The sequence below is a fragment of the Eubalaena glacialis genome, chromosome X (genome assembly GCF_028564815.1).
Source record: "Eubalaena glacialis isolate mEubGla1 chromosome X, mEubGla1.1.hap2.+ XY, whole genome shotgun sequence".
In the NCBI taxonomy this organism is placed as follows: domain Eukaryota; kingdom Metazoa; phylum Chordata; class Mammalia; order Artiodactyla; family Balaenidae; genus Eubalaena; species Eubalaena glacialis.
Window position 1 is genome coordinate 14,111,752 of NC_083736.1, and position 22,353 is coordinate 14,134,104.

General features: G+C 43.2%; 1 protein-coding gene across 2 annotated transcripts in view; it reads left to right on the forward strand.

The window, feature by feature from the left end:
• The first annotated feature begins 6,311 nt into the window (after nucleotides 1-6,311).
• The window catches only part of SYAP1 (synapse associated protein 1), a 28,234-nt gene continuing 12,192 nt past the window's right edge, over nucleotides 6,312-22,353 (forward strand). The window contains exons 1-4 of one of the 2 annotated variants that reach the window (XM_061178339.1): nucleotides 6,312-6,645; nucleotides 13,157-13,275; nucleotides 14,085-14,151; nucleotides 18,138-18,211. In XM_061178339.1, coding sequence (XP_061034322.1) covers nucleotides 6,453-6,645; nucleotides 13,157-13,275; nucleotides 14,085-14,151; nucleotides 18,138-18,211 — 453 coding nt within the window. In that variant the 5' untranslated portion in view covers nucleotides 6,312-6,452. The remainder of the gene's footprint in view (nucleotides 6,646-13,156; nucleotides 13,276-14,084; nucleotides 14,152-18,137; nucleotides 18,212-22,353) is intronic. The other variant, XM_061178340.1, reaches the window with a different exon arrangement.

Genomic DNA, 22,353 nt, shown 5'->3' on the forward strand with positions numbered 1-22,353 from the left:
GGCGCCGGAAAGAGCTTCTCTGGGTCACGGAGAGCAACTGCGGGAGCGCGGAGAAGAGGACGACGATCAGATGGGATGCCGGCCTTTGAGCAGCTCACAATCTGGGGGGAGGGCTACACCTCTATTGGAATCAGTAAGGTTCCTGGAACAGTACGCGTGTAGCAAAAATTAAAATTTAAAATGCGAGGGGCAGGAGGACGACAATCAGGACTTCGCCGAGTGACTTTTTAAAGAGTATTTGGAGGATGGTTAGTGCCTTGGTGCCAGGAAAGGACACAGGAGGTTATTAAGGCGAAGGGAAGAACATAAACCACTGAAGGAGAGAGGATCTAACTAGGGACAATAGGAGGGTTTAGAATCAGATGGAAGGGTTAGGAAAGTGGTGAAAATTTTGAATGACCAGGTGAGTCACTAGAGGGCCGAGTGGGGAGAGCGTCATTGAAGACCCAGTGGAGTCTAGAAACCATCACTGTGTAATGAGCTCCAGCTACAGTTGTGCAAGATGTCTATAGGTCGGTGTATAAATATTGATAAAACCAGAGTTTGCTGGTTGAGTAGAGTAGAAGGATGAGAGTGAGGAAGTTAAGGGCACTGAAAGAATGTGATGGTAGTGACACACCAGGGGTCTAGTCCCCAGAGGAAAGGAAGGGAGAGGAGCAGGGAGCGGATAGACTGGAAGAGAGAAAAGAGATGGACCAAAAGATGAGGGCCTGTGGGAATGAAGGAACTGAGGAGTTGTCACCACAGTGTGGGTGTCGGCGATGTCAAAGGGGAAGCAATTCCAGGAGATGATCCAGTTTAGGGTCTGACTCTGGAACGGAGTCAAGTGAGATGGGCGTCACTGGAATTGGGTCTAGCGCCCACCAGGCCAGTGTGGGGGACACTGAAGGCCCCCGGAAGGATGGCGGAAATTGGAGGAGTCAATTGAGGCCAAGGAACCAAGTCTCCAAGTGAATGTGGAGGAGCAACCCCGAAGCTAGTAAATGACAGCAACAAAGAAGGGTAGAGGGATGTCTGGCAAAATTAGATCAGTTTCAAAACAAAAGGGAGTTTCTCCTTATCAAGAATGACAGAGCAGTGCCATGGAAGAAGCAGTAAGGAGCTGAGGATGGTGATGTCAACTTCTGGGAAAATGAGCAGAGGCTCCACTCAGCAGGAATGGTAGGGGAGACCCAAGTCTCCATGGAGGCCAAGAAATTTTTTTTTTTTTTTTAAAGCGAAAGCACCTTGTAAAAAGGCCGGAAGCACAGAGGGCTTTGTTGTGAAACAAGTCTTCCAGAGGACCCAGTGGAAAGAATGCTTGTGAAACAGGTTGACATGGACGGTGATACTTAATACCCGCCACATATGTAAGGCTTCCCTCCACATTTCGGTACTTTGTTTCCTTTTTACAACCAGGACAGCTATTAAGATCCCCTTTTTATAATGAAGAACCTGAGGCTTAGAGATGTGAAATGCCCTGACCAAAATATCTGTCCCCAAAGTCAGACTCTTCACCACAGGATATAAGGCCTCATCCTTATTCTATTAATCTACGAGGTCAACAGATGAAGGATACTTTGTGAATACAAAGGGGTTATGATAACTATTGTATCATTAATCCAAAATGGGAAAATATTTGAGCAGAAAAACAAATTTGATAACAGGGTTCAGATTGACTGATTTGTGTGGGATCAGAGTGTATCCTCATTCAACAGGTGTTTTAATTCATGGCCTGTATAGCATTGAGGATAAAAAAAGAAGAAAAAGAAAAAGAAGTCTGTCATTAAGTTGACGGCTTGTGTTCTTTTTTTCTTTTTTACTTTTTTTTTTTTTGGCAGGTGCCGAGTGGCATGCGGGATCTTCCCTGACCAGGGACTGAACCCATGCCCCCTGCAGTGGGAGCGTGGGGTCCTAACCACGGGACCACCAGGGAAGTCCCTCATGTTCTTTTATAATCTTTTGTTTTGAAGAGTTCTAACCTTCAGGACGATTGTAAACCCTGGGGAACATGGACTTCATCATGATTTTGGGTGGAGACAGAGCAAAAGTAAGGCTGAAAGGGATGGCCCCCACCTCTGCTATCAGAAGGGTCAGCACTGTATTCCTTTCATAGGTGAAGAAATTCGAAGGGGAAAGGATGAGTAATGACTCAAGTTTACTCACCCATTAGATAGTGGAGTTAGCACCCCTGTCCTAGGCTTCTGACGGAAATTCCAGGCTCATTCCAATCACCCTTGAACCAAATATCCTTTTTCTGGAAAGTGTTGATCACTTTCAGGTTCTGACTAAATCCTAGAAAGGCATTGGTCCTAAGATATCTCCTGACTTTCAGAGGTTAATCAATACCCAGACTCTAAAAACAGGTTGGAATGTCATTGATGCCACGGAATTGTACACTTAACAATGGTTAAAATGGCAAGTTTTATGTTATATATATGTTTACACAGTTTAAAAAATTAATGGGGCTTCCCTGGTGGTGCAGTGGTTAAGAATCCGCCTGCCAATGCAGGGGACACGGGTTTGAGCCCTGGTCCGGGAAGATCCCACATGCCACAGAGCAACTAGGCCCGTGCGCCACAGCTACTGAGTCTGCGCTCTAGAGCCCGCATGCCACAACTACTGAAGCCCGCGCGCCTACAGCCTGTGCTCCGCAACAAGAGAAGCCACTGCAATGAGAAGTCTGCGCATCGCAACGAAGAGTAGCCCCCGCTCGCCACAACTAGAGAAAGCCCGCGCACAGCAACGAAGACCCAACGCAGCCAAAAATAAATTAATTAAATAAATTTAAAAAAATAATAATGGTGTAATACACCAGAAACCATTGAATTGTACAGTTTCAACAGGTGTGGATGGCATGTGAATTATATCTCGATAAAGCTGTTTGGAAAAAAAAAAGTAGGTTGAGCCTGTTAAGCTAAAGTCCTGGACCACCCTCTTACACTGTTGGTGGGAATGTAAACTGATACAGCCACTATGGAGAACAGTATGGAGGTTCCTTAAAAAACTAAAAATAGAACTACCATAGGACCCAGCAATCCCACTACTGGACATATACCTGGAGAAAACCATAATTCGAAAAGATACATGCACCCCAATGTTCACTGCAGCACTATTTACAATAGCCAGGACATGGAAGCAACCTAAATGTCTATCAACAGAGGAATGGATAAAGAAGATGTGGTACATCTATACAATGGAATATTAGCCATAAAAAGGAATGAAAGTGTGTCATTTGCAGAGACGTGGATGGACCTAGAGACTGTCATACAGAGTGAAGTAAGTTGGAAAGAAAAAAACAAATACAGTATATTAACACATACATGTGGAATCTAGAAAAATGGCATAGATGATCTTATTTGCAAAGAAGAAATAGGGACACAGACATAGAGAACAAACGTATGGATACCAAGAGGGAAGGGGGGGGTGAATTGGGAAGTTGGGATTGACATATATATACTACTATATATAAAATAGATAACTAATGAGAACCTACTGTATAGCACAGGGAACTCTACTCAGTGCTCTGTGGTGACCTAAATGGGAAGGAAATTCAAAAAAGAAGGGATATATGTACACGTATGGCTGAATCACTTTGCTGTGCAGCAGAAACTGACACAGCAGTGTAAAGCAACTAGACTCCAATTAAAAAAAAAAGTCCTGGACCAGAATTGTAAATATACCTCAGGCTGGAAAACTGGAGAGCAAGGAAATCAGAATTGTAATCTGTCCCACACATACTCACACAGGTCACTGGAACTAGGCTACTCTTCTCAAGATGGTGGGGGGGTGGAGGAATACATAATGCTTAAGACTGTGCTTGGGAAATACGTTCATGAACTCCCTACTCTGAAGGGGGAGTTGTTCACTTGGCCAGTTTTTTGTTGTTGTCCATTTGTTTACACGTTATTGTGGGAAAAGTTGAATATATAGAAAAGCAAACCTAAAACTCGAACTTCAACAATTATCAATCCATGGCCAGGTTTGTTTCATCTGTATCCCCACCCATTTCCCCCATCCTGTATTAATTTGAAGCAAATGCCAGGCATCCTATTATTTCATTGGTAAATATCTCAGTATGACTCTAAAAGATTAGAACTCTTTTAAACACACACACACACAATAGAATTACCACAATTTAAAAATTAATAATTCCTATGTCCATCACACATGAATGGGTAAACAAAAAGTGGAATATACGTACAATGGAATACTCTTCAGCCTTTTTAAAGATAGCCTCTTTTTTTGTTCTATTCACTGGTTTGCTTTTTATTTTTTAGATTTCACATATAAGTGATGATATACAGTATTTGTCTTTCTCTGTCTGATTTATTTCACTAAGCATAAAACCCTCCAGGTCCATCCATGTTGTTCAAATGGCAAAATTTCATTCTTTTTTATGCTGAGTAGTATTCCGTTGTATATATATAGCACATCTTTATCCATTGGTCTGTTGATGTACCCTTAGGTTGCTTCCATATCTTGGCAATTGTAAATAATACTGCTATGAACATTGGGGTGCATGTATCTTTTCGAATTAGTGTTTTCATTTTCTTTGGATATATACCCAAGAGAGGAATTGCAGGATCGTATGGTAGTTCTATTTTTAATTTTTTGAGGAACCTCCATAATGTTTTCCACAGTGGCTTCATCAATTTACATTCCCGCCAACAGTGTACAAGGGTTCCCCTTTCTCTACATCCAACATTTGTTATTTGTGGTCATTTTGATGATAGCCATTCTGACAGGTGTGAGGTGATATCACATTATGATTTTGATTTGCATTTCTCTGATGATTAGTGATGTTGAGCATCTTTTCATGTGCCTGTTGGCTATCTGCATGTCTTCTTTGGAAAAATGTCTATTCAGGTCTTTTGCCCATTTTTTAATCAGGTTGTTTGGGTTTTTTTGATATTAAGTTGTATGAGCTGTTTTTGTATTTTGGATATTAACCCCTTATCGGTCATATCCTTTGCAAAGATATTCTCCCATTCAGTAGGTTGTCTTTTCATTTTATGGATGGTTTTCTTTGCTCTGTAAAAGCTTTTAAGTTTAATTAGGTCCCGTTTGTTTATTTTTGCTTTTGTTTCCTTTGCCTTAGGACAGCGGTCCGCAACCTTTTCGGCACCAGGGACCGCTTTCGTGGAAGACAATTTTTCCACGGGAGGCGGGGGATGGTTCAGGCGGTAATGCGAGCAATGGGGAGTGGCAGATGAAGCTTCGCTCTTTCACCTGCCGTTCACCTCCTGTTGTGCGGCCCCAGGGGTTGGGGACCCCTGCCTTAGGAGACAGATCCAAAAAAATATTGCTACAATTTATGTCAAAGAGTGTTCGAAGTAGCCTTTTTTAAGGCAGAATTTTAAGGAAATTCTAACACATGCTACAACATGGATGAACCTTGAGGACATTTGCTCAATGAAATGAACCAGTCACAAAAAGACAAATGTGGTATGATTCCACTTACATGAGGTTCCTGGAGTAGTCAAAAATCATAGAGACAGAAAGTAGCTTGGTTGCCAGGGACTGGGGGGAACGGAGAACGGAGTTGTTTAGTGGGTACAGAGTTTCAGTTTTGCAACAGGAAAACAATTGTGGAGATTGGTTCCACAACAATGTGAATGTACTTAATACTACTTAACTGTACACTTTAAAATGATTAAGGTGGTAAATCTTATGTCTATCTAGCACAACTAAAATTTTTAAAACTTAACAATTTCTTAATCTCATGAACTATCCAGTCCCCAAATTTCCAATTCTTATAAACGTCAAAAAATTTTCCCCACTGTGTTTGTTTGAGGATCTAAAGAAAATCCGCAGGTTGCCATGGGTTGTTTTTTAGGTCGTTTTTAATCTATAGGTTCCCCTTCCCCCCTTCCTTGCAATTTATTTGAAGAAACAAGGTCGTCAGCCTGTGGTCTCTCACAGCCTATATTCTGCTCCCTGCATCCCGTGGTGTCCTTTAATGGTTTCCTCCGTCCCCTGTGTTCCCTGTAAATTGGTACGTGGACACAGAGGGCCTGGGCTAGTTTTGATATGGACTCAGGAGATTAAAGACATCCATGTCCGCGGGGCCGACCCTGCTGAACCAGAAAAGGTGAGGCTAAGCCACCAGCCAAGCTGCTTAGAGTGACAAAGACGCGGTGTAGTCGCCTAGATCAGGAACCCACAAAGCCGGGGGAGGAGAAAAGGAAGCGGGGCTGGGCTACGTGGGGAAAGCCCTGTGTCCGGTTTCCAATCGCCTAATCGAGTTACGAAAAAAACAGTCAGCGGGGAGGGCGGGGCCTTTGTCCGGAAGTGACGCTAGCGCGGCCGGCGGCTGAGTTACAGTGGAGGTGGGGCGACACATAGACTGGCGGCTCCGAGGTCGCACTTGCGAATATCGCCCTGGGAGACGCGCCTTGTGGAGTCGGGCGTAGGCGGCACCCGCTAGGGTCTCCGGTGACCCCGACCGCGGTGGCGGCCCCGCGGGCGGGATGTTCCGGGGTTTGAGCAGTTGGTTTGGCTTGGAGCAGCCGGCGGCGGGTGGCCGGCAGTACCAGGGAGACGGACAGCCCAAGGGAGACGCTCCACCCGAGCAGCGCTCCGAGGCGGTGGCGGAGTCCGCGGAGGGGGAGCTACAACAAGCCGGGGACCAGGAGCTCCTTCACCAGGCCAAAGGCCTCGGCAGTGAGTCTCCCCCGGCCTCCGGGACCACAGAGTTTCGGAGAGCGCCCGCATCCCACCTCCTGCCGCCCCTGGGCGTGGGCCACCAATGGTCGGGGGTGTGGGGTGGGGAGAGGAAGGTGTGTCTGTCGGTCGGTCCTCTGGGGACCGGAGAGGTTGATGAGGATCTGGGCAAGGCCGAAGCCTCATCTAGCAGTCAAATCCTGTACCTGAAGTTCCTAGTGACATGTCACTCTTTGCAGAGTGTGTCAACATTGGGAGCAGGGCCGCAGTAAAGCAGTGGGGCTCCACGTCTTTAGGTTTGACGAGGAATCTTTTTTGTTCAGCTCACCAACTTTCACCTCCACCGCCTCCCACCCAGAGGACAGGGGACGTTGAGGAGCTCGAGTGCCTTTTTGCCCTTAGGTCAGAATGTGTCGTCCCAAGTAAATTGAGGAAGAGTTATTAAGGCCTATGGCAGGCAGGCTCATGTCCTTTTAGGTGCATTGGGACCTTTTTCCTTAAGGCGGGAAAGTAGTTGCCAGTTATTGTCTGTGTTGCAAGTTTCAGCACTAGATGTTTTGTGAACGATTCATCTCTTTAAACACCCCAGTTTGGGAGAACGAGCGCAGAGTTAGCCAGAGTTAGCGGCCCAAAGTTATGCTGATAGTAAATGGTAGAAGTGAAATTTGAACCTGGGGCTGTCTAATTTCAAAGCCCATGCTCTTTCCCAGCTCACAGTCTAGTTCGGGAGGAGGGTATAAATAATAGGCATGCAAAATAAACACATGCTGTAGTAATTCTGCTCCTGGAGAGATCTTGGCAGGCTTAAATAGTCAGAGAAAACGTCTTTAAGAAGGTGGCCCTAAAGCAGACAACACTACAAGTGAGAGATTAAATTTGGCAAGCAATTTTAAAGAATTTACTTCAAGATACTACAAGGCAAGAGCATAGGACAGGCTGGAGCCTGAGAGTGGAGAAACACATACTTGAGTAAGAAAGGCTCTAACGTTGAAAAAGTTTACTGTGGGGTGGAGAGGCAGGGAGAACAGGCATAATCTCAAATCATGGCAGTACACAATCTAAGCCCCAAGCCTCCAAACAGTGTACAAGAGAAATAAAACTAAGTGCTATGCAATGAAATCACTAGAGGGAACAACTATTTCCTGTGTGGAAAATTGGGGAGAAACGAGTTTGGAATATTCGAGAGATGTAAGGAGATGAATTTGACTAGAGCAGAGAGGCTATGTTAGGTAGCTGGGATAAATAAAAGTGGGACCACCTTAGGAAAAGCTGGGTATGATTGTTTCCTTGATTTCATAAAACATGGAGAATCATTTTCGTTTATCTTCAGAGGAGTATCAAAAGTGGCTTCTTAAAACTTAGGGCTTTATTGAAATCTCATGTTTATATTTCGTAATAAAGACCCCCGAATATTTTTTTAATGTTTTCAATATGGATGTCTACTTTGGAGCTTAACGCTGCCATCTCTTTCTTTCCTCACCAGACTTTCTCTCTCTCTCTTTTTTAAAAATATTTATTTATTTATTGGGCTGCACCGGGTCTTAGTTGCAGCATGCAGGATCTTTAGTTGCGGCATGCGGGATTAGTTACAGCGAGGGATCTAGTTCCCTGACCAGGGATCGAACCCGGGCCCCCTGCACTGGGAGCACGGAGTCTTAGCCACTGGACCACCAGGGAAGTCCCCCTCCCCAGACTCTCTTGAGGTTGGGTAGGCTAAGGTTAGATGGAAGTACTTCCCCACCCACACACGCACTGTGAATGCAAAGTTTCCAAAGAAATTAGAGCTCTTTTGGCTCCGAAATTTGATTTTAAAAAGATGTAAAGGTCCTAGTTTGTACACAACCCCTCAAAAAGAAAAGAGATGATTAAATACTTTTTATTTCTACATAGTGATCCTAAGAGTTATATTCTTTAAAAAGACCCATCTCTGTTTTGAAAACTGAAGTTAAACATCTCTGTGCCTGATTCCCACTGAGTAGATTCATTTCTTTGGCCTTTTAAAAATCTACATGGAGGGACTTCCCTGGTGGTCCAGTGGTTAAGAATCCGCCTGCCAATGCAGGGGACACGGGTTCGAGCCCTGGTCCGGGAAGATCCCACATGCCGCGGAGCAACTAAGCCCCTGCGCCACAACTACTGAGCCTGCGCTCTAGAACCCACGAGCCGCAACTTCTGAAGCCGGTGCACCTAGAGCCCCTGCTCCACAACAAGAGAAGCCACCACAATGAGAAGCCCCGCACATTGCAACGAAGAGTAGCCCCCACTCGCCGCAACTAGAGAAAGCCTGCACGCAGCAACGAAGATCCAACGCAGCCAAAAATAAATAAATAAATAATAAAAATAAATTAATTTCAAAAAAAGAAATATTTGGAAAACACAGTGTTTCTTTAAAAGATAATAATAATAATAATAATAAAATCTACATAGAATTTCCTGGGGCTCCATCTGTTCTGTAAACTTTTGTTGAGTGCCTCCCTTCAAGATTGGGGCGTAAATACTTCTGGTTCACGGTGACCTATTTCTACATTTAGGCAACTTTATAAATTAGGCACCAGTTAGGAGTGGCGGACACCCAGGCCTATATTCCACTTCCTAACCCCAAATTAAACCTTATCCTTGGATCTCCCTCCTGATGAACTTAGGACTTGCTGTGATCACAGAAGGAGGGCAGTTTATTAGGAAACTCACTGAAGAGCTTCTCCCTACCTCCCAAGGCCTCATACCCCAGAGTAACTTCTTATTCAGCGCAGATTGGTTAGTTGGTTTTTGTTAAAGTCCAATTATCTATACTCTTATCTATACTCTTTCTCTAAAACAAATCCATACCTCTGAGAGTGTAGTATCTGAGTCATTCACACAGCTTAAATAAGTGGGAGAGTGGCCAGAGATGAGCTTTGGCTTTTTCAAAACTGTCCCTAAGGCCAGTCAGTGCCCAGGAATGGAGGAAGGGCCACCTCCTCTTCCTTCTCCTTTGAAAAATGCTATTAGTATTTGCAGTAGAACTGTGTTAATTAGACCATCCTCTTTTTCTATAGGGAAAGTGCATTTCAAGTTCTAGATGCCTCACTTGCTTAGTTTACAACTAAGGACTCCAAAAATTAGTTGTGTATGTAGGAAAATATATGTCTGCTTTGATACAGAAGTAAAATAACCAGTTCGGTTCTGATAAACCCAGGTTTACCATGAGGAGGGCAGTGCAGATGGTCAAGAGCTTGGATCCCATGGCTTGTGAACAATACTAAAAAGAACAGGGGATTTTAGCTTCAAGAAGAAACTTTAGGGGCATCGCTCAAAATTTTTAAAGGTTTTTTGGTAGAAAATAAGTCATTTTATGTTACTGAAGAGGACAGATCTAAGTCTGAGAGGTAGAAATGACAAGGGATGTGAAAAGGATTTTCTAACTAGAGATGGATAGCAGTAATAATTGTCTGCCCTTCCAAGTCATGTGCTCCCCATCCCTAGAAGTGGGGCTACCTGGATAGGAGGTTGAATAAGGTAAGTGCTAAAGTCCCTTCCAACACGAAGATTCTAAAATTGTGTGAATATATAGTATTTTTGAAAAATTAACCAGCCTTTTCATAAGAATATTAATTTTCTAAAGCTGCCTTAAAAACCACTGTCTATTTATTATTTTCCTATTCTAGAAGCAAGCCTTAAACTCTACCTTCCTCTCTTTACTCTGATAAATTTACGCTTTTTCTGACCTTTTGAGAACCTTCCCGCTTTTCTTTACCTTTACCATCCATTCAGTTTTGCAAGCCCTTGTCACTTGCTCATCTGACGTGAGGCAGTGTGGGATTGGGGCACCAGCTTGCCATTTAGAGGCAGGTAACCTGTGTTTGAATTCCCTATACTACTTATTGTCTTTATTGTGATGTCATTTGCAAATTACAGTAAATCCAACAAACACGCTTAAACAGAAAGGACCTTTGTTTGTGTCAGGGGTCGCCAAGACCACCCCCAGGTTTGCTGAGCGCCCACCAAAATTGGGGTTTCTTTAGGTAGGAGGAAGGGGATAGGCTATTGGCTAGGCAGTCAGCCAGGTCTGCCCCACCTTCATGGACAAATCATTTATCCTCTGTGTGCCTTGGCTTCCCTATCTGTAAACCGGGCTAATTATACCCACTCTTCCTGGGATGGTTGTGGCATGATGAAAATGAAGGTAAAGTGTTAGTGATCTGCCCCCTCCTTCCATAAAGTTGCTGCATCTACTCACGTTTTACTTAGACTTGCTTTTCTTTGGTTGCCGCTTCAGTTCAGACCCTCTCTCCTTGTGCCTAAGTCTCTGAAGTGGACATTGTACTCCTGTTACTTCCTGTTAACTCTTATCTATGTCTCAATTTTTCTAACCACTTAATAAAAACTGTCTTTAACTTGGTGTCAGCCGATCTCTTCTGCACAATAGCAGACTTCTGGTCTTTTTGAGCGTCCTACCTGAAAATCTCTTGTCCTGCTCTCCCACCACCCACTCCTCTGACTTCGGAGTTTCTAATTACTCTTGGGAGACACCCCTCCCTTCTGGGGTGCCTCAGTTTAATGAATAATCTTGCTCCTCTTGTTGTCTTTGAATCCTTTTTTGTTGGTTTGTTTGTTTAGAAATGGACATCCCTTGAGGGCAAGAACTGTGCTTTCTCAGGACTTCCCTGGCTGTCCAGTGGTTAGGACTCAGCACTTCCACTGCAGGGAGCCTGGGTTCGATCCCTGGTTGGGGAACTAAGATCCCACAAGCCAAGTGGTGCGGCCAAAAAAAAGAAAAAAGACGAATCTAATTCAAAAGATATTCCTGAGAAAATCTTACAGGGAACCCTGCTCTTTTAGAAGTTTGGATTTGTCTATCTGCAGAGAATATTTTTAGGAAGTAGTGTGGCTCTCTACCCATTTTATCATACCACTCTGGGTAAATAGGCTAGTCATAACCAAAGGGAAATCAGGATCTCCCTAAAGCTCAGCATTTATGTCACTCCCCATTCATGCATTTAGCAAGTACTTACTGGTCACTCTCCGGGGATACACTGGTGAATCAGACAGCCTTGGTCCCTGCCCCAGTGGGGCTTAGGATGGGTCTTCAGTCTAGCTGAGAGGACGCATTCACCAAGTAATGGATAGAGTGTCATAGATGTTTTTGATCTGGCACCACAGGTAGTGAGGGAACACCTCTTAGGGACACCTACGCTGGCCAAGGAGCCGGGGACCATTTCTTGAGAAGTGATGTGTAAGCGGAGGCTCACAGGATGCGTAGAGTTAGCCAGGAAAAGGGAGGGCCGATAAAAGTGTTTCAAACCAAGGAATAACATATTTGGGGCCTCCTTGGAGATACTCGAGAATTTCTTGTGGTCATACGAGTGTAGAATAGGAGGAGGAGGATGGCAGGAATGAGACCAGAGACAAGGAGCTTCCTGAGATAGTCACAGTGGGTGTTGATACCAGGAACAGATGAACGCCCTCAGACGCAGTGGGAGAAAGGAGACTGTTTAATGCTAAAGGAGGTGGTAAGTGGGAGAGATGGTCGTTCGGATCAGGAGACAGTACTTCTGCTCTAGGAGGTAGCGGTACAAATCTCCTGATCTTCTGTGGCACCACCCATTTAATCAGGGGTGCCAGGCTCCCTGGGCCGTTCTTAGCGGGGTCTTCTCCCTGCCTGAGTGTTGTGAGTCAGCCCACCTGCCCCCTCAGCACGGGCAAGTAGCAGAGGCAAGCCTACCCTAACTTACGGAGCATTTTCTGTGCGATGAGATTTGAAGGCCAGTTGCCCGGAGCATCCCCCACTACGACCTGCCTGAGGTCGCTTCCTGCAGCCCAGATTCTGTAGAATGTGGACTTTGAAATGATACTTGTCTACAAATACGCCTTCATATCATAGTGCAAAAAGAGCCTTGATACAAATGTCTTTTCAGGTCTTTAGAAAAGTTAATTTTGTGTTTTCGTTTTGTCTTGTGAAGTTCGTATGTTCCAGTTTGAATTTCGTTCTATATATTTGCTCATTATTATTAGTGAAGAGATTTATATTAGGGCCTGCCAAGATTTCTATTTATTAAAAACTCCCCCAGATTTATCATGGGATGAGTTAATCTAGGAGAGGAGGGGCTTTTTTCCTTCTTTTTTGATCATGGGGGAAGGAGAAAATAAAGATGGGATGCTTAGGGTCTAGGAAGGAAAGAAAGTAAAAAGTAGCCTTGATCTTATTGTAAAGTAGGCAGGGAGATTACTTGCTGAGATAAGTTAGAACTAGAGACTGGAGAAGGGCAAGATAAGTTTGAAACAGCTACCGGGGTGAACTGGGGACTATGCTAACAGTCTTTGAAAGCAACGAATTAAAGGCCCAGTATGGATGGCCTGTCCACTGAGAAAGTGGAGTACTGTCAGCGCTTCTCGCTCATTGTTTCAAGTCCTCATTAACAAGGAACATGCCCTACGGTTTAAGAGTCTTACAAGGCACTCATTAAGGGAGAAATCACAAATACAATAACCATTGTACTTGAATGGAGCATAGACTCTTTTTTATTCTTTACAGACTATCTATTTAACTTTGCAACTGCTGCTACAAAAAAGATAACCGAATCAGTTACTGAAACAGCACAAACAATAAAGAAATCAGTAGAAGAAGGAAAGATAGATGACATCATTGATAAGGTACATTTAAATATCTTTTGGAAATAGAAGTTTATGAAGTGCATTAGCAGCTAATATAATCGTCCCTTCTTCTTACGAACTTTATTAACCCAAGTAGGGTATCATATTCTGATAAATATCATATTCTTGGGGTTTTTTCTCTCTTTTTTGTATAATAAGTAGCTATAAGTTACCTGATTTAAATAACCTTTGTTTTTGTTTTAATATATTCTAAAATACATTGATACTTTTGGATAATACTAAGCTTTTCATATTGTGAGTTTAATTTTCAACTATAACCATTTCAGAATACATTTATGCCTTTGTATCATTTGGGTAAGTTTTAAAAGTCCTAGACCAATAGGAACAACCCTTTTAAGACTCTAAGGAGTGAGTTTGTTCATTTTTTGCAGTGGTAGGGTACAGGCCTAGGGAATTTCATTTATGTTGGTAACTATTTGAACTAAGGAGGTCATCAGTTAAACTTTAGATAGCTTATTATTTAGATATTTTCGTTGTGTGTACTATTTGTTAGAATGAGATTTGACCTGTCTTTTATTGTTTTATGGAATAAAACAAAAATTCAGTTTTTAACTCATTTTATTTTTGCATTTGAAAAGATCATCTGTCTTAAAGGCAGCTGAACACTTAGAGTTCGGAACTGTCGAAGATCCCCTCTTATTGGGGAAGGGAAGAAGTATCACTTTTTTAGTCTCTTTATTTGAAGAAAATGAATGAAATATCTCAAATAGACTTCACAAGTCTTGAACGTAATTCTTATCTAATAATAAGCTTTTAAAAGTAATATAACTGTATGTATTTTTTAACAGACAATTATAGGAGATTTTCAGAAGGAACAGAAAAAATTTGTTGAGGAGCAGCATACCAAAAAATCAGGTACGGTATAGGTTTATACATGACCTACTCGCCTGCCAAATTTTATTGAACACCAGTTATGTGCTAGACACCCCACTAAGGCTCTGAGAATACAAAAATGTCTAAGTTATGCCCCCATCTTTCAGGTAGCACAAAGACTAGTGGGGACAAACCTATAAACCTTCAGGGTTTAAAGGAAGGAAGGAAATAGTTCCTGGCGGCTATGATGGTGGGTGAGGCAGCCCTTCTGGGGAGCTGGCTCTGACAGAGAGAGAGTGAGCTTTTATTTCTCATTTTATCACAGGTCCAGCACAGTGTCTGATGTACACCTAATAGGCACTTAGCAAATGTTGGCTCCCTTCCCATTCTGTTCAGAAGAAAAAATGAAAGAGCTTTCCAGGGAAGTGACAGAGGGCCGTGAAAAGTCACGGGGAGTTTGAGAACTTACTCAATACATTTCTTTACTGACAAATGCTTGTTTAAATGTTTGCAGTTGCAAGATCTCAAAATGCCTGCTTTTACTGTTTGGTGGTGTGCAGACACAAAACTGGCCTCATGTCTTTGAATTTGGCAAAAGTAGTGTAAAATACTTAAGTTGGTTTGAGCAGTACCACAGATTCAAAAAGAACTAGTTAGTCCTGTGGTGAGTTCCCATCAGGCATTGTTGCCCCTAAGTACTCAAAAGTGGGAAGTAACTCTTTGGGACAAATAAACTACTATACAGGTTAGCATAACTTAGTGATTCGTGGGAAGCAGTAAAGTTGACCCTGGCTCAGAGACTTGGTATAGGAGCTCGTTGGTGCCTCTGAGATGGGAACTGTGGAAGGAGTGGGGGTGAAAAATTTGGAGGCAAGTTCACTTTTTTTTTTAAAATTGAGTGAAAGATTCTTTAAGTTCTTTAGTGCTTTACAATTTTCAAAAGTTTCACAGACTTGATTTTGTATAATCCCATAATAACCCTTTTTTACCCCCTTCTCCTATATTGCCCCTCCCCCCCTCCACTGGTAACCACTAGCTTGTTCTCTCTATCTGTAAGTCTGCTTCTTTTTTGTTATATTCACTAGTTTGTTGTATTTTTTAGATTCCACATATAAGTGATATACAGTATTTGTCTTTCTCTGTCTGACTTATTTCACTTAGCATAATGCCCTCCAAGTCCATCCATGTTGCTGCAAATGCAAAATTTCATTTTTAATGGCTGAGTAGTATTCCTGTGTGTGTGTGTGTGTGTGTGTACACACACATATATGAGTATATATATATATACACCACATCTTCTTTATCCATTCATCTGTTGATGGACATTTAGGTTGCTTCCATGTCTTGGCTATTGTAAATAGTGCTGCAATGAATATAAGGGTGCATGTATCTTTTTGAATGAGTGTTTTTGTTTTTTGCAGATATATACCCAGGAATGGAATTGCTTGAGGTGCTTATTAAACATCTGGGGAGAGGAACAAGTACAAAGTCAAGGAAGGGAACAAAGGTGGCATATCGGGGAAAATCCATTCCTCAGTCGCACTAGCCACATTTTAAGTGCCTGATCACTACATAGGGCTAGTGGCTCCCATGTTGGACAGTGCAGATATAGAGCATTTCCATCACTGCAGAAAGTTCTGTTGGTCAGCACTGCTTTAAATTAATGGAACGGGGTTCAGCAGCAGTTCAGTCCTGTTTGAAGCATGGAGGAGAATTCTGTCTGCTGATGCAGATCGTTAGTCAAGTCATGTAAAAACCATGAGAGTAGGTGGGCTCCTCAGTGAAGAGCGTGTCAAGCGTGAACAGTGCTGAGTAGAGATCTCCAGTGTTGAGGGGACGGGGAAGAATGGAAGGAGTCGGCAGTTTCTGAGAGCCTGCTGGGCACTTTATATACAACATCTCCTTTAATAAAAGGAAGGATCAGCAAGGTTAAGTAATTTGCTGAAGGTTGCTCAGCTAGTAAGTGATGAAACACATCTGCCGTTAAAACTAGTGCCCATTTACTTGAGAGAGAGAACAGCTAGGAGAGAGAAGCAATGAAAGCACAGAGAGGGAAGAATTTCAAGGAGAGCAAGGTCAGGTGAGTTCCATTTACAGTGACCATGAGGAAGGGCACGTGCATCTCTTCCCTTAACGGTCACAGTAACTCTCTGAAGTACTTCCTATTATTTCCATTTTCCAGATAAGGAAACTGGCCTAGGGAGAAAAGAACTAAGAAATATCCATGGGATTGGACAAGCAGGAGGTTATTGGTCACCCTAAAAAGAACTATCTTAGAGGAACAGGGAGATGGGGGGTGTCTCATCCATACCAGTAGCTTGGGCCTTGGGAGGACCTCATTATTCTAGGGTAAGTGGCACGAGCAGAGGCTGCCCAAGGTGAATAGACTGAAAATGGAGACCAAAATGTTAAACAGTGTAAGAAAAAAGTTTTGAAGGGGCTTTACCCTAACTTTTTAAAAAGTATGAGAATATGTTAATTTTACCTTATAATTAACAGAATTTGGATTATAATTGCCACCATTTGCTTGTTTAGGATGAGCCAAAGAATGAACCAGATGCCTGTCCATGTGTCCGTCCATCCATCCATCCATCCATCCATGCATGCAGATAACTTTTCTATCAGTTGGTACCCAATAGGATGTGTCTTCCATTTGACTTTTGAAGAATAATAGTAAAAGGCACTATTTCTGCAAAAATATGAGGACCCTCTGCATTTGCTGTCTTCTGTGCTGACCACCCAGCTCCACAGCCTTAGCCATGCCCTCGGCTCAGACAGTAGAGCTGCTCAGACACACACACACACACACACACACACACACCACACACACACACACACGCGCACACACGCTGAATTCCATGGGACTCGCCTCTCCAGGTGGCTGCTGTTTGTCGTCTGGCATTATAATCCTGCTGAGTTGTAATCATCTCTTTCTTGTGAGCCCCAGATGATGCAGGCTGGGTGTTAGTCGTCTTTGCATCCCCAGCTTTTTGCTTCTGAAGACTTAATGGAGGATTTGATCCCAGCCCTTTTGTTTACTGCCTCCAATTTGCCCTTTTCTTTCTTCATTTGCTTTCACTCCTGACAACCCTTTTCTCAATTCCTAAGCCCTTATCTTGCAACCTCCTTATCACCTTTTGTCATGAATCAAGTACAGTAACTTTTTAGAAAGGCTTTTTATTTGGAAATAATTTCCATGTACAGAAAAATTACAATAAAAGTAACACAGAGAACACCCGTGTACCCTCCTCCTAGATTGCCATAGTCCATTTGCCTCATCATTTATGTTCTGTGTCTCACTCTGTGTCTTTTTTTTCCGTTCCATTCAGTGTGCATTTCCTAAGAAGTAGGGATATTCTCTTACATAAACACCAATGGTACAGTTACCAGCTTTAGGAAATTTAACATTGATATAATATTCATAGTCTAATTTTGTCACTTGACCCAGCAATGTCCTTTATACATTTTCCCCCTCAGTACAGCATCCAGTCCTGGGTACAGTACTGCACTTTTTGTCACGTCTCTTAGCCTCCTATAATCTGGAACATTTTCACAGCCTTTCTTCATCTTTTATGACATTAATGTTTTTGAAGAATACTCCCCCCTCCTTTTTTTAAATAGACCATTTCTCATTTGGGCTTTGTCTGATATTTCCTCATGATTAGATTCAGATTATTCATTCTTGGCCAGAATACTACATAGATGATATGTCCTTCTCGGGATATTGCATCTGGAGGCCCACAATGGCCATCTCTCCCTCGTTAGTGATGTTGATTTTGGTCACCTGGTCAAGGCATTGTCCAATTTTTCCATTGTATAATTTAAGGAATTTTTTTATCAAATGCATACATGCCTAAGATTCATACATCAAGTCTGAAGATTGTGATGAGTGTTCATATTTGGAACTTATTAGTAAATTGCTAAAATGGTTATGTGGAAGCTTTCTCATTCTTTCAATCCACAGATCGCAGTGTAACCCTTGTAACCTGTTTTTTCTCTTTTCTTCTTTGCCATTAAAAACCTTGTAGAAGTAGCAGTACCACCATGGGTTGATAGTAATGATGAAGAAACAATTCAACAACAAATCTTGGCCCTATCAGCTGTAAGTATCTTGCGATACCCTGTATAGAAATACTTCCTTCCTATCATGACTTTATCCTTAGCAGAATGTTTTTCTTCTATACAATTTTAAAAATATTTTGAGATGTTAGGAATGTACACATCAGCTTTCATCATTTTTTTTCACTGACTTTAAATTTGCTTTTTTCTTAGGTAGTTTTCTCTTATTGGAAAAGTCTAGCCTATTACACAAAATAATTCTTTCAGCCTTAAAAGGATTCTTTTATGTTATTAAGACAGTCTTTTGAGATGTGCAATCATGAAGTTTCTAGACAGCATTCTAATTCTTCTGAATGAAATGATTGTATTCTAAATTTTCTCTTTAACTACTATATGTATTTGTCTGAAACTGAAATTGAAAGAAAGAAAATTCCATATGCTGCGCCACAAAATGTTCTCTCAGGACTTCAGAGGGAACGGAGTGATACCACCTAACAATCGTGTAGCACCTGATAGTTTCAGGAAACACTTTCTCACACATTATCTCTTTTGAGCCTCGTGGTATGTCTGTGAGGTGGGTAGGGGCTTTTACCACCACTGTATAGGTGTGGGGACCGAGACTCTCAGATATGACCCTCACTTTTTTTATTTTTCGTGGACGTCCGGCGTGTGGGATCTTAGTTCCCTGACCAGGGATCAAACCCACACCCCCTGCATTGGGAGTGCGGAGTCTTAAGCACTGGGCCACCAGGGAAGTCCCTGACCCTCAGTTCTTATCTGTGTCTCCACTGGGCTGTGAACTCTTAGCAGAGGCTGACTTTGATCTCTGTCCTCAGCATCCAGCACCCCACCGGGCATGGGACACAGCGAATAAGGCTTTTTACTATATCAGTGGTTTTCAAGCTTTACTTTTAACCCACTCTTTTTTTTTTTTCTTTTTTTTTTAACCGAAGTCAGAAATGGAACCTTGGTCTAGAAAACAAACAAATGTAGAGCTGGGCTTTTCCTCCCTTCCAGTGCCCCAGGGCACTTTAAGGTTTTTTTCTTCCCATTAGTAAATCCTTAAAGGCCTAAGCATCCAATTCCAGGTTCATTGTGGTCACCATGTATTTTGTTTACCATGTTACAGCCAAACTTGACACTGACATCACACACTGATTATTTATCCCCAGAAGGAAATTTTGACAGTGAGAATCGGTGTCATTTGAGGGTAAATGTCAGATACCAACTGAGTCCCCATAACTCCTCTGTTCCCCATACCTGTCCCTCTCCTCATCCTCTACATGTCAGAATAAAAGACTCCAGTTGTCCACCACTTTTTTCTAGAGGAGTCTTTCTTGAGTCCTGCCTCCCCCGCCATCCTGACAGTGCTGTGTTCAGACATGGCGTTAGTCCACTTCACTGCTATCACCGTGCTCCTGGTGCTGTCGTCTTCTGCCCGAGGCATCCCATCCCGACTGTTGTCCCACCCTTGCCCCTTTCCAGTACAAGTGCATCTCAGCAGCCAGAGGGGTCCATTTATGGTGAACACACTTCGTGTCACTCTCCTACACAAACCCTTTTAGTGGCGTCTCATCTCTCGTTGACTAAGATCTAAACTCCGTCCGCTGGCTTCTAAGGCCCCTGGCTTTGCACACTGCTCCCTCGTGCCCCACTGGCCTGATTGCCAGCACTCCAGCCACTGTTGCTTTCTGATGTACAACTAGATCCAGCTTTGTCCTGCTTTAGTACCTTGAGCTTGCTGGCCCTTCTTTCTGGAACCTCACCCTGCACCATTCCACAAGATCTCAGCTCAGATGACATCTCCTAGAGGCCTTCCCTCACCACACTTTCAGCCCTGCACGCCCAGTTCTGAGCCTCACCAGCTCAGAGCCCTGGCAGTCTAAACCCTTGTGTCTGTCTTCCTGCTCCACCGCCCCCAGCTGGAATGTAAGTGCCGTGAAGGCAGGGACTCCATCTGTGCTTTGCCCTGCTGAGCAGGTGGCATGGAGCCCGGAGCATAGCAGGTGCCAAATGATCATCTGCTGAATAAATGATGCAATAAACATAGCACCCAGGCACGCCTACGAGAGAGCTTCCAAGATTTCGGCATGACCCAGAGGCTTCGAAACAGTCTTCAAATCATCCTTTATGGTGGCTGCTGAATGTGTTAAGGAATAGATTCAATTGCTGTAATAGATCTAAAAACACAGTAGGTTAAATGAGCTGTGAGTTTCTCTCCCTCCCTCCCTCCTTCCCCTTCACAGTCAGTCCAGAGGTAGGTGGTCTCAGTAGGTGTGCTTTGCCCAACGAAGTCACTTAGAGACCTAAGTTCTTCTTGTCTTACTCCCAAGCAGCCCCTAGGACATGGTGTGCATGACTGTGTTCCAGCCTGTGGGAACTGGGAAAGAGGTGGCTGTACCAGACCACCTGAAGGACGAGACCCGCAAACTGCACTTATCACTCAGGCACACACCCCTTTGGCAGCTTAGACACACAGCCACCCCTGTACTCCAGGGAGCCTGGAAATCCGGTCTCTGGCTGTGTGGCCACATGCCCAGCTGGAACTCAGAGTTGTGATCCTGAAAGAAAGGAAGGTAGAAATGGATACTGGGAGACGGTTAGCAGTCTCTGCCGGAGTTGCCTGACATTCTCTAACTTACCAGGCACTAGTTTGGGACACTTCAGAGTGTATAGCAGAGTAACCCTTTAAGCTCTTTATATTGGAGGGCCACATAGGGCCACGTAATACATGAAAAGAAGTTGATAGTACATTTGTCATTAGAGACTTGTGAGAACTCAATTCAGCAGACCGAACTTAGTAACTACTCTAGGCCAAGCCTTCTCCTAGGACTTGAGATAAATGAGATCCACCCTGCTGCAGGAGCCCGTAGGCTTGCTAGAGAGCTGCTCGATGAACGCACATACAGGATTATTCCCTGGAATGAGGAATGTAATACAGGACGCTAAGGACGTGCAGCGAGAGGAGCATCTCATTTATTGTGGAGCGGGAAAAGGATGATCCCAAGGAAGCTTCCCAGAAATAACGACACTGGAGCCGAGTTGAGTCTTAGGAGAGTGTGTGGATGCTTGGGGGACGTGAGGCCGGGTTTGGCATTAAGGTGGGGGTATCGCGAGCATTTGTGTCTGACCGGACTGTAGGATGCAGGTGAAGAAGTAGATAGGCAGAGGTCATGAGGACCTTATCATACCATTCTGATAAGTTTAGGTTTTATCTTAAAGGCAGCAAGGAGTCATTGAAGGATTGTAGTCATAGGTAAAATATGTTTTTCTTGGGGTGGGAGAAGTGGGACTGGAGACAGGTGCCCATTAGGAGGCCGGTGTAGAAACCCAGGTGAAACATGATTGGGACAACTTCAGGCTTTGAAATGTTTATTTTGGAAGGTAAAATAACTAAAATCCATTTAGGGGGAATTCCCTGGCGGTCCAGTGGTTAGGACTCCACGCTTTCACTGCCGAGGGCCCGGGTTTGATCCCTGGTTGGGGAACTAAGATCCCACAAGCTGTGTGGCACAGCCAAAAAATAATAATAATAAAATAAAATCCATTTAGGCTCAGAATTGTTCTTGCCTTATTAATGTAGGAATTATCAGAAACCAAAAATATTGTTAAAATCCAATATGAGCAAAATGAGATGAAACTGACGCTATTAGTAGCAGTATAAACTGCTACCATCTTCTGGAGGAGAGTTTGGGCAATCTGTCAAAATAATCATACTCTTGGATTAGAAATCCCACTTCCAGGAATTTAGTCTAAAAAGATCACTTTAGAAGGGAATAAAAATTGTTTGTAAAGTGATGTTACTTGCACGGTTCTCTATAAGGAAAGATTAGAACCAATCTAAATGACTACTGAAGTGGGCCTGGTTAAGTAAATTATGGCTCATTCAGGGTAGACATAGCTACATTGGAGATGGAAAGATGTTCACGACTCTGAGTGGAAAGGAAAAACAGATGATCCACAGGCTGCAAGTATCTTCCTATTTACATCAAGTTGTATTCACACAGACACGTGCATGTTTCCAGAGAGACACGCATCCGGGAGGGTGTTTGAGGAAATATCTTACTACGGTTGTCTGTGGGTGTTGGGATTTTTGACTATGTTTTTCTTTGGTGTTTTGAATTTTCAAAAAATGGATGTGTATCATATTTACAAACAAAAAAGGTGTTTAAGAAAAAAAAAAAT